Source organism: Pteropus medius, unplaced genomic scaffold (assembly GCF_902729225.1).
Source record: "Pteropus medius unplaced genomic scaffold, Ma_sr-lr_union100, whole genome shotgun sequence".
Lineage (NCBI taxonomy): Eukaryota > Metazoa > Chordata > Mammalia > Chiroptera > Pteropodidae > Pteropus > Pteropus medius.
This window is the reverse complement of record NW_024352784.1, coordinates 5,290,339-5,305,658: the sequence shown is the minus strand read 5'-3', so window position 1 is coordinate 5,305,658 and position 15,320 is coordinate 5,290,339. Positions and strand designations below refer to the sequence as shown.

The following is a 15,320-nucleotide window of genomic DNA, read 5'->3' as shown; positions in this document are numbered from 1 at the left end:
ACGTGACAATCAGCATGAGACAGGGAGGAGCAGCAGCAGCCTCAGGGAAACTGGAACACGTTACTCAGCACAGGATCAAGGGTCTCATCTTCCTGGAGCATGGGAGCAAGAATCAGAGATGAGGCAGGGGGTGTGGGGCTGAACGCCACAGCTTCTGGGGCTGGGGCCTCTGGGATTCTGTCACAGCCACCCCTGGGAGCAGTAATGGAGCATTCTGCCCCATCCACAGCCAGGGCCCATCGCTTTCCCAGCTGCTCTCAGCAACCTCTCCGTGCCTGCTGCACCCATCAGCTCAGGAACTGCCTACCTTTGTCCTGTTCCCAGGTAGCGACAAGGCTCTGAAGGAGGCTGGGGAGTCCCAGGAGCTGCTTCTCTTGGTTCTCTGAGGCCTCCAGGCTCGGCCTGAGGTTAAGTCTGGGATTGGATGATGGCCTTGTCCACTGGAGGCCCTGAAGCCTCCCTATATGAGTCACATTCACACCTTCTGTTCCTCACACCATATCTGAACACCACCTTGTGCCCTGAAGGAATCCACAGCCCAGTGAACTGTTCCTTATTATGTTGCTACTGTGTGCCACTTGACTTTTTGTCACCTCATATAAAACCAACCCTTTGAGATAGGGGTTTTTACTTCTATTTTATAGCTGAGAAAACTGAGGCTCAGAGATGCCGAATAGCTTGCCCAAATGGCAGAACCAGGTCTGTCTGTCTCTCAAGCTTGGGCTTTTTCCGCCTCCACAATTCAGAATGTGGGCAAGGGTCAAATTAGTGGGTAACAAGAATCTGTGCAGAAGTGGTCAGGGAAAGGAGATCTTCAGGGGCTGGAGCGGTGGGAGAGTTTCTCAAAGGAGAAAGGGGCTTGGCCTAGGCGTGGACCCTGGAGAGAGAGAGAAGAACCCCTGTAAGCCGAGCTGTGCCGGGGTGGCCATACTGGTCTCAGAGGGCGAGGGTAGGTTTTGGAGAGAGATGGGCAGAGCTGGCTCCTGAGGGGCCTGTGGAGGATGGCCTTCTGTTAGGACATCTGGGTTCAGTCTTGCCTGCACTCCTCCTTGACTTGGTGACTCTGGGTACATTGCTCCACCTCTGAGTCACCTCCACTTACCCATACTGAGCCTTTGTGCAAATTAGCAAAAGGCACCCCTTCCCCAGGACTCTTGACCAACATCTACTGAAAAATTGTCATGACAAATATGCGCACTGATGGTCACCACAATGTGAATGGTACTTTTTATCCTTGGGGTCCACAACTTGCTCAGCTGTACATGGTGGCCCTTCAATGAGCCTTGGTGTTTTCGTTTGCTCTCGAATGGGGATCAATACCCATAAACAAATAGCCCCAGGCATTGTGTAGACTGTGAGGGGTGACAGAGGGCCAGTGGACCCACCATCTCTCTCCTGACACCCGAGACCACATCTCCTGGGAGCAGGCTCAGGCCGCTCGTCTCTAGTGCCCTGACAAGAACCATTAGTGCCGTTTGGAGCCTCTTTGTCAGTGGAGCTGCTCTCTAGGCCACTTCCTCCCGCCAGTTCCCTGCCTTCCCCTCTCCCCTGCCATTCAGTTTTTTCCTCTGATTGTTCTTAGAGTGACCTGCTGTCTCCCTCCCCAATATGCTGGGGCCTCTTCAATTCCATCTACAGGTTCCCTGTGATCATGGGGCCTCTGGCTTCCAGCTCCCAGGACTGTCATCTCTAGGTGACCACAAATCCCAACTTGTGTTCAGTTCTGATAATGGGGTTCCTAGTTCCTTGTAGCTTAGGCCCTGCCCCCATTCATGCCATGCCCTGGGTGCCTCACCCACCTGTCAGTTCTAGTCTAGATGCTTCCTAGGGGCAGGGCAGGGTGGCCGCTCATTCCTGCCCTGTCCTCCCTGCCCTACTCTCAGGATCTAGGCAAGTGCACACAGTGGTCCCTAGTGTACAAGACTCCTGTCTGCCATGGGCCCTCCCGACCCCTGCAGTCTTCCTGGCCACGTATCAGCATTGCACCTGGTCCTACATCACACCTCGCCACAGGACATCTCCCAACACCTGTGGCACTGTCCCCCATCCCTGCAGCCAGCCACCTGGTCCTGCTACCTATCAAGTTTCAAACTGCTTGCCTGGGATAGGACCCGTCATAGGCCAAGGCTCCCCCCGTCACCTGGGCCCCTCTCAGAACTTTGTCTACTGGCCAGAGGTTCAGCAGCCTTATGCCTGCTGAGGTAGAGCCATCTCTGGACAGATGGCCACTTACCACTGCCAGCTCAGCGTCCACAGAAGACTAAGGGCTCCTCTGTGGGGATGGGGTGGTTAGCCTCTAGAGAAATCTCTCCTCAGTGGGCGTACTTATTCAGAGGTAGTAGAAAGGGTGTTTCCTTACCTACTGTTTTATTATAAAATCTTTCCTAAGTTCCCACCCTACCCCGGGAACATGGAGACCACCCAGATCTTCAAGGCTGTACCGTACTTGAAGATCTGTAGCAGGGAGACCGCACATAGAGACAGGTACAGAACTTTGGGGGTGTGCCCTAACAGACATGGGTAATGGGAGTTCTGAGGGGAAGGGAGTCTCCCCGTAGAGATAGGGAAGCCCTCAGGAAGGAGGAGGGTTTGTCCAAGGGCCAGGTTGCTTTCTAGATGGGAGAGTATGGCTCATGCGAAGGCACAGGGCTTGAAAGAGCCCGTTTGCGAGACTGTGGGTGATTTTGTGCATGGCATGTAATTGCATGTGTGGGGCAAAGGTGGGGGCTGGGGACACAGAGCTTGGCCTGGGCTGAGGGGCTCAGGCCAGTGCAGCTCTCAGGCTAGTGCATGGTGTGACCAGAGGTTGCTCAGGCTTGGGAGACTCAGCTGTTTAGGCTGGCCTGGGACCCAGCAGCTGCACTCTGCAGGAAATGTAGCAAAGGAATTTTTATTTGTGAGCATAAAAGAATTGGAGGCAGCAAGAGGGACTCTTAGAAGGACTAGACCTGGGTGGGGGAATGCTAGACCAGCCAGGGTGGGGGTGCTGGCTCAGACATGGCAGTGTGGGCCAGCCCCTCCGGAGCCAGAGTCCCATGGCCTAGCTGCAGGAAGCAGGACTGAACTGTGGCCCTTCTCTGTTTCTTAAGGCAGTACGTGCCATTTTCTGGCTGGTGGCTGCCAGGGTCCCATTGCTCCAGAATGGCTTGCCCTGCTCTTAGCCAGAGTTTCTCCATTCCTGAACAAGGCTGGGTCTCGCTAGGCCTAGAGCTGGGGCTCATGCCATTCTGTGTCTGGGTGGGCCAGACACCAGTGGCCTACTCTCTGAGAAGCCATCCCTTCCACGTGCTGGAAACACGGTTTTAGAGTGTCAACACCTTCACATCTCTGTTTTTGTACAAAGTGGGGCTAAGCAAGGCAGTCTGGTTCCTCACGTAACAGTGAGTGGAGGAGGCTGCTTTAATTACACCTAAGCTCGAGCTCTCCTTCCTAAGGCTAGGTCCAAAGCAGTGCTCAGTGTGTATAGTCATGATTCGTCAGAGTTTGCAGGTCTTTCCTGCATGCTGGGGAGAGGCGGAACATACTTACAGCTGCATTGATAGAATGCTGACTACCTGGCGTGGTTCTCAGCTCTTGACCTGTACTCCTTCATCTAATTCTCACATCAACCCCATGGATCAGTACTATTATTGTCCTCATTTCAAAGAGGGGAAACTGAGGCACAGAGAGGTTAACGTTAACTTGTGATGCCCAAGGTAATACAGCTAGCAAGTGGTGGAGAGGGAGTCTGGCTCCAGGCACCAGCATGACCACCCCAGTGTGGTGTGTCTTGGTGGTGGAGGGTGGAGGTATCCTGGGCAGTGAGTGAATTCTCCCTCCTCTTCTTACAGCCATAAAAACTAAGGGAGTGGTGCCAGGCTCAGTCCCTGTTCTTGCAGAACCCAAAGAGATGCAGGGTCATCATCTGGGAGACGCAGTCACATGAGCCACATTGTACACACCGTGTACAGAGTGTGACTTTAGAGACAGGAACACTGATGCTGTGGGAGCACCGAGGAGAGAGCGTGGGTGGCAGGAGCATAGTCCAGATAGGCTTCACAGAGGAGGTGACATTTGTGCTGACTTAAAAAGTGAATGGGAATGATGGGTGACAAAACCCAGGGGCAGTGGCCCTTCCAGAGTGAGGCAACTGGTAACGGATATAAAGCTGGAGAGGTGGGTGGGGCACCCCCAGAAGGGACCCCTGCTTGGCTAAGCAGTGAGGAGCCATCAAGAGGGTAAATTGGGGTTAGAATTGTAGCTCAGAGCTGGCTATCCTATGTGGGTGGAGGTAGCTGCAGGCAGCCTGGCAAGGGGCTTCCTAGGCAGTGCCCACATGAGAGGTGCCTGGCCGCTCCAAGTCCTCTGGCCCCTTTAGGAGGATGCTCGTGGTCCTCTCCTGCACTGACTTTCCTCAAGGACTGTTGGTCTGTTCTGATGATCTCAGCAGTTTTCCCAGAGAGCAGGATGTCCAAGCTTGTTGTGCTTCTGAGATAAGGGGACGGATGAAAGCAAGGATAAACCCAAGGGCCCAGAGGAAGCGCCTGCAGACCTCTGGGCCAGCCCTTCAGGAAGCAGCAGTGGAGGGTCAGAAGCCCCCTTACCCTGCCCCCTGCAGGAGACAGGGGTGGCTGGCCCAGCCTTGAGAGGCCAGTGTCCTTCTTCAAATCTGGCGGGTAGGGATGGGGGCTAGACTAACTTGCTATATGACTTGGGCAATTGCTTTACCTCTCTGGGCTTCTGTCTTTTTGTTTTTGTTTTTGTTTATTTGTTTTTATCAGTAGCACTGGACAGGGGTAGGGAAGAACAGTACCTGCTTTGTAGGCCTGTGTGAGGAGAGAAGGAGGTGAGGGATGTGACCTCACAGTCTACAGATCACCATGCCAGTGGGAAGACTCAGGGCAGATGCGGCCTTTGCTCCTGGAGCCATCACCAGAATGGGGAGACTGGCTCACACTGGAAACACCTCAGGCTGCAGCAAAAAGGGCCCAGCCCCTAGGGTCAGGTGGACCCCTGACCTGGCTCCTAGCTCTTCACCATTTTATAACTTCAGGCTCTGTGATGTTGGACAGGTCACTTCCGCTCTCTGAGCCTCAGGTCCCTACCAGAAGACAGCCATAATCTCTGGCTACAAAGGGGCAGAAGGGGGCACATTCAGTGGGAAGCAGCCTAGGGGGCCAGCCCCCGAACTCACTCGACCCCTTTCCTGCTCTGCTCTTCCAGTGGGAACGCCTCTGGTTCCTGCTCCTCACCATCACCTTCGGCCTCACGCTTACCTGGCTCTACTTCTGGTGGGAAGTCCACAATGACTACGATGAATTCAACTGGTGAGTGAGTGAGGGGTCGGCATGGGGATGGGCCCTGGGTTCCGGGATCCAGCAACTGGACCTGGGGCCTTTGGTTTGAGCCTCTCGAGCTGGCCCTCAGAGCTCTGCTACCTGCTCTCTGTGGCCTTGAGGGCAGGGTCCTCTGGAAAGAACAAAGCCTGGCAGGAGCTAAGTCCAGCTAGGAAGAGCAGGGAGCTCCTTCCTGGGGCTGCTATCTTGGAAAATCAGAATGGAAGGTTGAGACAGAACTCCAAGGCCCAGAGAGACCAAGGCCTTAACAGAGAAGGTAGCCCCAGACCTGAGCAGTGCCTTGGGCAGGGCTAACAGATGCTGTGGTTCTGGGACAACTCAGGTTCTGGGTGAACACCAACCCGACCCAAGAGCAGGGCTGTCTGGGCACAGTACCTGGGTCCAGGAGGGCACCCGTTTCTATCCCACCCCTACCCCCACTGCCTGCCTTTGTCAAACAGTGGGAAGTCACAGGAGGAGGGGGAGGACCACTAGGGGGTTCTAGTGGGAACACCTCCATAGACAAATGTAGAAACTAAGGCCCGAGGTCACACAACCAGTCGGGATCAGAGTTGGGGCTCGGAAACCAGATCTCCTTACTCCCCCATTCAGTGCTATGTCTTCTTTTTGGTCAGAAGTTCAGCTTAGTATGACTCTGAGCAAGTCCCTGGTCCTCTCTGAGCCTCACTGTCCTTTTTTGGAAAATGGCACAACTCCAACTTCATCAGTTCTTTTTCTGAGGACGAAATGAGATGATAGACTTGAGAGGCCTCAAAGCTCTACCTAAACCTCAGGGCTGCTTCCTGGGAGGCTGATCTCCAGCTGGAAGGCTGCTGTGGTGTTAGAACTGGGGATTTCTAGGACTCCAAGCTTCTGATGGGCCATGGTTCTAGGGTTCTGTGATGATCCTAAGATTCTGCTCATGGAGTTGGGCATCCACTCCCCTCAGCATGGCCCTAGACTATGCCTCTGTTCTTAATGAGCACATTGAAAGGCATACGTCTGTCCCACTGCAGCCTGGCAAGATGAGCCTGAGCCCCAGCTGAGTCCCAGAGGTGGCCTCTGGCCTTTATTAAATACCATAAATCAATTATTCATCCTTGCAGGTATCCACAGCACAGACACTGTTGTGGGTATATAAGAACATTCCTTGCTGGCTCTCGACTACAGACCTCGGACAGTTCTGCCAGGACTGGAGGTCCGCTGCCTGGGAGATTGTTGGGTCTATCCTCCTCATGTACAGATGGGGAAACTAAGGTTCAGAGAGGACCAGGACTCACATGTGGCTGCACAACCAGTTAGTACCAAAAAGACATATTGAGGACAGCGTGAGGAGACAGAGGCTCGGAGAGGTTAAGGGGCCTTTCCAAAGTCACACAGTGACATGCAAACAGTTCTAGGTCAGGGCCTTGCGCCTGACTGTATCATGACTGCCTCATGCTGTCCACGGAGCTAGCCCACTCTTCCCAGAGAGTGAGCTCCCTGTTCCCGGGTGGCTCAAGGGATGGGTGCCCGCTCTGTTGGGAAGAGTGCAGAGGGAAGGCCTGCCTGGGACTTAGAGATGGCCTGAACACCTACAGCTTCCTCAGCCTGTTACTGTAGTTTCTTACAGTCAGTGCTGGGATTCAGGAGAGGCTGGCCCAGGCTTCATGCTCTCGAGTCTCTGGGGATGGTTCATGCAGTGAGAGGATGCAAGTGACCCAGATGGACAAGGCAGGACACCGAGAGCCAGGGAGGAGCTGTCTGGGCTGTCGCTGTACAGGACCCCCTGCCAAAAGTGAGCCAGAACACCTTTGAGGAGCTGTTACCAGGAGCAGGTCCCATCCTCGCTGGGCTTCAGTTTCCCTAACTGTACAGTAAGAAGAGAACAGTCAGTGATCTTCCAGGCAGCAGATTTTCCCGTGGAACCTGAGGGTGAAGGCCAGCGAAGGGCACAGGGGAAGGCATATGCTCCACAGTGCCCTGCTGGTATCTCCTCCCAGGCCCCTGCCAAGACTCAAAATGGCAGCAGGCCTGAAACTGCCTGGCACCAGCTCAGATATTCTGATGGCCCTGAGCAAGTTGCTACCTTCTCTGAGCCTCAGTTTCCCCAGTTGTACAGGGAGGATGTGGGTGGTTCGACCTTTCTGGAGAGCAACCAAGCAGTATTTATCAGGAGTCTTAAAAATTTCATTCCCTTTGACCTATATTTGTAGGAGTCTATCCTAAGGAAATAATTACTAATACAGAAAAATATGTGCAAAATTTTCTTTTTTGGATGTTAATTTATAATAGTGAAAAATTGGAAACAATTAATTGCCATTAGTAGGAGATTGGCTACATATGGTACATTAATCCCAGAGGACCATGTGGCTTTTGAAAAATCACATTTCGTTAGGATTTTTTATCGACATCAGTAAATGTCTATATGATAATAAAAAGAGAATTGATTGAGTACTTACCATGAGCCCCGCCCCCTTCCTCAGGAAACCCTATGAAGGGCATTTTATCAATTCTAAAACCCTTTAGTTTCATTTTCACATTTTAACATTGAAATTGAGATGAATGTCATTGATGGATGGCATCTTAGAATCGGCGAAGCCTATCGCCTCCACAGGTCTCCCCTACAAGCCAGCAAGAGGCAGAGTGGGGATTTGAATCTGCGTGCACCTCCCTCCAAGGCCTAAACTCTGACCACTATGCTGTATGCAGCAGGTCCCAGCTCTGCTGTTTACACAAATATATAAGCATAGAGGTGAAACCCAATGGAAGAAAAGTCAGCCAAGTGTTACTTCTGAACAGTAGAATTATAGGAAATTGTATTCTTTGTGCTCTTGGCATGCCCAGGTGCCTACCATGAGCCTTCTAAAGGCCTGACTGATGATCAGGAGCACAGTGACATTACTACAAGAGCAGGCAGAGCCTGGTCCCTGAGCCACGCTGGCCTGAGGGAATGTTCTGTTTCTGGTGGAGGTCTGACCCTGGCCTCTTCTCCTGCAGGTACCTCTACAACCGAATGGGCTACTGGAGTGATTGGTTTGTGCCCATCCTCATGACCACGGCCGCTGCCTTCACTTACATCGCAGGCCTCCTGGTATGTGGGGGCTGTCTCAGAGGGCAGGCGGCTCTGCTCTCAGGGGAAGGGAGATTTAGCCTGTGCCAGCTGATGGAGGGGTCCACCCTGATCTAAACAGGGAAGCTGCCTTTTCCCTGGGCTTCTTAGGCTGCTGTTCCTCTGGGGCTTGGTTCCTTTGAGGTGGGAGTTCACCTTGCTTTTGCCCCAGGACTGTTTTCCCCTGACCCAGTTAGAGCAATCCCACTGTTAGGACCCATGGGAGACTTCGTCTTTTGGGAACTTTTTCTTTGGTTCCTGCTCTCAGAACTTTACTCTCTCAGACTCAAGTCAATCCCCATACTGGACTGGGGGGGGCTCCTTAGGCACCAGGCTCAAATCTGCTTTAGCATCCTGAGTCCTGGAACTCCCAAAACATTAATTGGGCATTTTAAGTGCAGCAGGGCCCAGTGACTTCTTGAGGGAGACATCCCAGAGGAGGAAGAGCCTAGAGGCGTGGAATAATCTGGGAGGAGGCCAGGCTTGGGCTGGGCTGAGCATTCCCATCGCCTACTGAGAGGGTTTGCTGACTGACCTGAGCCAGGCCCAGACAGCAATGGGGAGAAGGGTGTCTAGGGAATTGGCAGAAACCTTTGAGTCACACATGGTGCCTAACTGTTGCCCTGTGGGCCCCGCCCCCTCTTCAGGTCCTGGCACTATGTCACATTGCCGTGGGGCAGCAGATGAACCTGCACTGGCTGCACAAGGTAAGGGCTGCCTCCATGAGGGTTGAGAGAGGGGAGAGGAGGCTGGAGGCCACAGGAGCAGAGGAAGAGCCTAGACACATCATCCATCTGGATCGTGATTGTAATTGTTCTGGTAGCTAACACTGAGTGCTCACTGTTCCCCGCAGTGTCCTCACAGCCGGGCCTGTATTAACTCATTTAACCCTCACAGTAGCCCTATGATGTAGGTACTGTTATCCCATTTTGCACTTGGGAAAACTGAAATATGAAGAGGTTAAGTAACTCACCCAAGATCTCCCACTTAATAAGGAGAAGATCCAGGATCCTAACCCTGTAACCTGGCAATTAAGCAGCATGGGTCATAGCTCCAGCCCTCTGTTGGGGCTCTGCCTCTGGTCTCACCCTCTCTTCATTCTTCAGCAAGCTCATTCTAAAACTCTGATCCAGTGATGTGATTCTCAGCTTAAAGCTCTTTCCACCACTCCCATTGCTCCCAGGATGATCCAAACTCCCCCACCTAGCACTCAGATCTTGCGTGTCTAGGCCCCTACTGATGTCTCCCAACTGCTATCATGGTACTGTCTCCCCCCAGCTTCTGCCACATGAGACTTCTCAGTGTGCGTTAGCATGTCTGCCTCTCTCTATTTTACCTATTCTCTCTTGCTTCCCTTTCTCTCTGTTTTGGATCCTTCCTTAGTTCTCCCCCACCTGCACAGGCTGCTTGGACTCCCCCAGCTCCTGCAGGCTCTCCTACCACAGTCCTGAGCATTTGTGTTGTCCATTTCCATCTAGCTCCTGACCCCAACCCTCCCCAGTCTGGAAGCTCCTTGCAGGCCAGAATTGTTCCCAGTGCCCCGCTTAGGGCTAGGTCCAAAGCAGGGAGGCTTCGTATGTTCCAAGCCATAGCCCTTTCGCTATTCATTGGTGCCGAATGTATGTGCCTGATGCCTGCTCTTCTTGAGGCCCCAGCTCTGTGCAGGAGTGGCACAGAGCTGACCAAGAGAGAGCTTCTCCCTCCCAGGAGCACTTAGGCCTTGGAGGGAGGGCTGGGCCATCTCTTCCTTTCCAGGGCTTGGCGCAGAGTGGGCACGCCATTAAAGAAGGGGCAGAAATGTCCAGAAATAACCATGAGCCCATGAGATGGGTCCAGAGGACTCTGAGGGGAGGGGCTCACATCCAGCTAGAAGGGGGACATGGAGCAGGAACCACAAGACACAGTGAGCTTGAGTTGGGCTGTGTGGAGTGGGAGGTGCCTGTGGGCATCCAGCGGGGGCCTTTGAGATCAGGAGCTGGGGAGTCAGACCCGGTCTTGGAGGGATGAAGAGCAGCCCAGGTGTCCCACCTTCCTCCTGCTTGTCACTCTATCCGGAGATCTCTTCTGGGCTTCTGAAGTCCCCTCTGTGAGGCACTTTCTTCTCCCAGCTGCAAAGCTGACACTTGAAAGAACTGCACCAGCTGGTACCCCAGGTGGGGCTGGTGCACACTGTGGTCACCTCCTCTGGGTCATGCCTGGTTCTCAGCAGGCCAGGTGACACCTGCCTAATCCTGGTGAAGAGGCCTCCGGAGGCACTAAGCCAGCCAAAGTAGCAGAGTACTGCAGGGAGCCTTCTCCTGGCTGGGGCGGGTTGGGAGGAGCAGATTCCTTTATCTGCACCTGTGCCAGCTCCGGGTGCCAGCCCTGCCTTGCTCTCCCCTCTGCCCCCTCCCACAAGATATCAGCACGAGGAAGGTCCTTCCAAGCAGAGCTGACACATAGCTGGACCCACTGCCCCAAGAGGGAGGGAGCTCCTTGGGGTCAGAGTACTCGGGTAGGGACTAGACAATCTACTATTCTGTTTCCAAGATTCTATCATTTGATTCGAAGAGTCTAAGGAATCTTTACCCTTTTTTAAATTTTAAACCAATTTTTAACCATCCGATACATTGACATGGTTCAATATTTAAAAGGTACAAAAAAGTACACAATCTAAACCTCCCTACTATCTTTCCAGAGATATTTTAAGTACGTACAAATATACATTTCCTTTTTCCTTTTTCTTGAAACACAAGCCTACTATATCCTCCATTTCTGCATCTTAACAAAACTCTTGGAGTGCCTTCCCCTCAGTACATTGAGAGCTTCCTGTCCAGCCCCTGCTCCAGTCTGCTGATCTAATCCCTGGGTCAGCCCCGTGTTGATGGGCCTGATGACATCCCAGATGATTTCACTTCAGTGCCAGGACAATGTGGCAGTGACCTGGGTGGGGAATTCTGGGTAAAGAGTGTGTACTTTTTTAACTGTGATAGTTCTTGCCAAATCGCCTCCTTGCCAAGTGACACCAGTTCATGCTCCCTTGATGATCTGTGATTATGCTTAAAAAGTCATCCTTGCCCATAAACTGTTCAGATTTCTTGACTTGTGCCAATTGATGAGTGAAAATGGTACCTCAGTGTAGTTTTGATTTGCATTTCCCTGATGATGAGTTAGATTCAGTATCTTTCACATATTTGAGTCATATGCATTTTTTTCCTATAAATTATGTCTTCATATCTTTTGCCCTTTTTGTTACAGGATTTGCTTTTTGCTTATTAATCTGCAGGAGCTCTCTATGGATTCGGTAAATTAGCCCTTTGGCTGATGAACTGCAAATAATTCTTTCTAGTTTGTCACTCATCTTTTTTTTATTTTTTATTTTTTACGCCTATAGCATCTGGTCTTCCTAAGTGGTCTCCCATCCAAGTACTAACCAGGCCCGACCCTGCTTAGCTTCTGAGATCAGACAAGATCGGGGTGGCATGGTTGTAGACTGTCACTCATCTTTTGACTTTGCTTGTTGTGTTTTGGCTTAGGAATTTTTTTTATTCTTAAGAATGTGGACCTGTCATTTCTTTTTATGACTCCAGGGTTTTGTCTCAAGAATGTGTTCCCCATTCCAGGATTATAAAAAACTGCTCTATGGTGTCATTTGGTGATTATATGTTTCCACTTTTTTAACATTTAAATTTTTTATCTTTTTGGAAGTTATTTCGGGGTATAGTGTGATCTTACATTGTTCTTCTTAGATGGCCTCCCACTGTTCCCGACTCTATTGAGTGATCCACTCTAATTTAAGATGCCACTTTTATCATATACTAATTTTGTTATGTATTTAGATCTGTTTCTGAGCTTTTTATTTACTTTCACTTATCTCTCTGGTCTTATACCAGTATCATAGTGCTTTAAACGCTACAGTTTTATACTATGTTTTAATCAAGATCTTTATTTCGCAAGTCTCTGGTTCCTGAGTCCTGAGTAGGGGAGCGCGAGAGGACAGAGGCACCCAGGGCGTGTCAGGCACTGTGCTTATTGTAACAGCCATGGCCATCATGAGCATGAACTCAGATCATATTGGGCACTGACTCTATGTATCAGGCGCTTTCACACAGTATTTTATTTACTCTCTATAATAATCCTGTTCATCCAATATTTATGCCCACTTTTAAGAATTATACCACTAACATTTAGCAAGCATTTACTATTTTGGTTGCCAGCCACTGTGCTGAGCACTTCATTTGCATTTTCTCATTTATTTTCCCCGATCCCTGCTCAGGTAGGCACTCATTCTCCCCATTTCGCATCTCAGGAAACCTACCCCGTTAAGCAGCAGAGCTGGGATGCAACTGACAGATAGGATTCAAGTGTGGCCCTAAGCCCTGGCTAGTCGTTTGCCATTTGGGCCATAGAATTCAGATTCCAGCCACCCCCAAGAAGCCAACCTGTGGTGCTTCTGCAAGGCTGGGTTCCAACTCCTCTCGGATCCTAGCAAGGTCCTCCAAGTCTCACTGAACAAACAGATATACCTCCTGTGTCCCTATCCCTCCCACTGCCATCACAAACCACGGTCCCACCGGTCTAGAAAACCAAAGACTGCTTTCCCAGAGCCTCTGGACCTTCTGGTTGGGGTTTCTCCTTTCTAGTCAGATTTGAGGAACAGTGGTCACATTGTTGGGATTCCGTGCTGTTACTGTGGCTTAAGGACATGTGAGGTGGGGGGATCCCACAGACATTGAACCTTATAGCAATGTTGCTGAGTATAACGATGCCACTACAGCAACTGTAAAAGGCAGAATTAAAAAAATTTAATTGCATTAGGTTTATAGGGAATTAGTGTTATTGCAAGTATTTCCACTAGCAATTAAATATTGCAATAAGATGCTCTCAAAAACGACCTTTCGGAGATGCTTGTTATGTCCAGGGCTTACCTAGCGGGGGCGGCAGGGGGCAGGGAGCCTGCATATTGACGGGATTTTCAGGGTTGGTTGGAGCCATTTTCCCTCCCACCACTGCAGTATGATATCCTAGAAAGAGCAGGACCTCTGAGACCGGCAGAATGGAGGTTTGGGTCCAGATCTGCCCCCTCAAAGCAACATGACCAAGCAAACCCTTGTGCTCTCTGAGCCCCGTTTCCCTATGTGTAAAATGAAGGTGATAATACCTCACCTGGGATATTAGGAAAATAAACATGAAGAAAACGGCAAGTGCCTTCCGCAGTCCCAAGCACATGCAGACCCTCTGTGGACCTGCATTTCTCTCCTTCCTGTGTCCCCCAGGCCAGCATATCACAGTCCGTAAAGGCTCTTACCCATCGCAACCTTATTACTGTTTCTTATTGAAACATTCGTTTCCTGGCTGATGGGCTGCCACAACGATCCTGCAAAGAAAAACTTCATCCCAGGCAAGAATGAATCTTCCCTGCCTGGCAGGGAACCAAGATAGATAGACCCTTGTCTCCGCCCTCGTCATCTAGAAACTCATTTAGAGCTGTTTCGTCATTGGAGAGTTCTCAGAATCCTACTGAGAGAGGGCTAAGAAAGGCAAGAAGAGAACGAGGGACAAGGGCCCCACTGGCAGATAGAACAGCTTGAGGCAGCCCATAGGAAGTCAGTCAGGGCGGGGTGTGGTGGCCTTGGCTAGCCCACTATGGAGAGAAGGGTAGGAGTTGGGGCAGAGGTGTGACCTGGGTGTTAGGGGGGCCTGGCACTGTGGGGAAGGTAGGCAGAGAGAGAACCAGGGGTGCTGAGGCTGAGTAGCCAGAAATCAGGCTTCACTTACTTTGGGGGAGCACCTTGTGTTGACAGATCCTGTCTGTCCCCAAATATCTCTGTCCTGTGAAGGTTCCATCTAGTCTTCCATCAGAGCTGTGCTTGTTTCTCCAAGAGGATGGAGCAGCCCCCATGGCACAACTGAAGCTGGAAGCTTGGAGGCTGGGGCTGAGGGCAAGACTTGGCAATGAGACAGATTGGGCAGAACCTTCCTTTATCTTGGCTAGCTTTAGCCTGAAGGGCCACTGCGAGCCTGGCTGCTGGGTGTATGGCTGGGCTGGGTATCGTTCTCCTGCGGGGGACCTGGCTACTCAGCCTGGGACCTGGCTCCTTGGCCTCCAGCCCCTGCAGTCTATACAAGTCACCCTTGACTCCAGAGGTTGCTTGGCGAGGCTAGGCTTGGCAGGGCTGGGTGAAGCTTGGATGGAGAGGCTCGCAGCCCCCCATTTGCTGGGTGTCTTTCCTCCTCACACCCTCAGTGGGGCTGAGCCCTGAGCTGTACTTCCATCTTACCCCAGCTTCCTTTCACCTCTCTCCATCCTCTCTTCTATTTCCCTTGCTGTCCTTGGTCCTTCACTGGGTCTGCCTGCCTCCTCCTGCCTCTGTCTTTCATTGTCATCTGTCTGGCTGTCTTTGACTTCTTTGGGTCCATGCCTATCTCTTCCCGCTTCCCCCTCCCCTGCTTTGTCAGCCTCTCTTGCACCCTCCATTTCTTCCTGTCAGTCTCTCCCTCTCTCAGACATACTGGGGACCCTTGGGCTGTCTAGCTAAACCTGCTCTGATGCCCTGTTTGGTGGCTTTTCCCCTTCCAGATAGGGCTGGTGGTCATCCTGGCATCCACGGTGGTGGCCATGTCAGCCGTGGCCCAACTGTGGGAGGACGAGTGGGAGGTGCTGCTGATCTCCCTGCAGGTGAGTTGGAGAGGGGGTTCCTGCTTCCCCCAGACCCTCAGAACAAGACAGCACCTTTTCATCCCTTCCGTTTCTTCAGACCCAGGCCCAGAGTGGGGCAGGAAAGAGTCCAGGCCACATAGCAAGTCAGGCAGGGAGGGCGCTACAGTCCAGAGTCCCTAGACTCCCAGTTTCCTCCAAGACAGTTTGCCTGCCCCATGGATAGAGATGGGCCATCAGGATGTTGGTGACCGAGAGGGTCTGGCATGGCTGGGAG

The 15,320-nt window shown here is 51.8% G+C and overlaps 1 protein-coding gene across 13 annotated transcripts in view; it reads left to right on the top strand.

Annotated features, from left to right (window-relative positions):
• The window catches only part of GDPD5 (glycerophosphodiester phosphodiesterase domain containing 5), an 85,553-nt gene that overhangs the window by 55,493 nt on the left and 14,740 nt on the right, over positions 1-15,320 (top strand). For 12 of the 13 annotated variants that reach the window (XM_039848067.1, XM_039848068.1, XM_039848066.1 and 9 more), the window contains 4 exons: positions 5,203-5,306; positions 8,295-8,388; positions 9,054-9,113; positions 14,966-15,064. In XM_039848067.1, coding sequence (XP_039704001.1) covers positions 5,203-5,306; positions 8,295-8,388; positions 9,054-9,113; positions 14,966-15,064 — 357 coding nt within the window. The remainder of the gene's footprint in view (positions 1-5,202; positions 5,307-8,294; positions 8,389-9,053; positions 9,114-14,965; positions 15,065-15,320) is intronic. The other variant, XM_039848072.1, reaches the window with a different exon arrangement.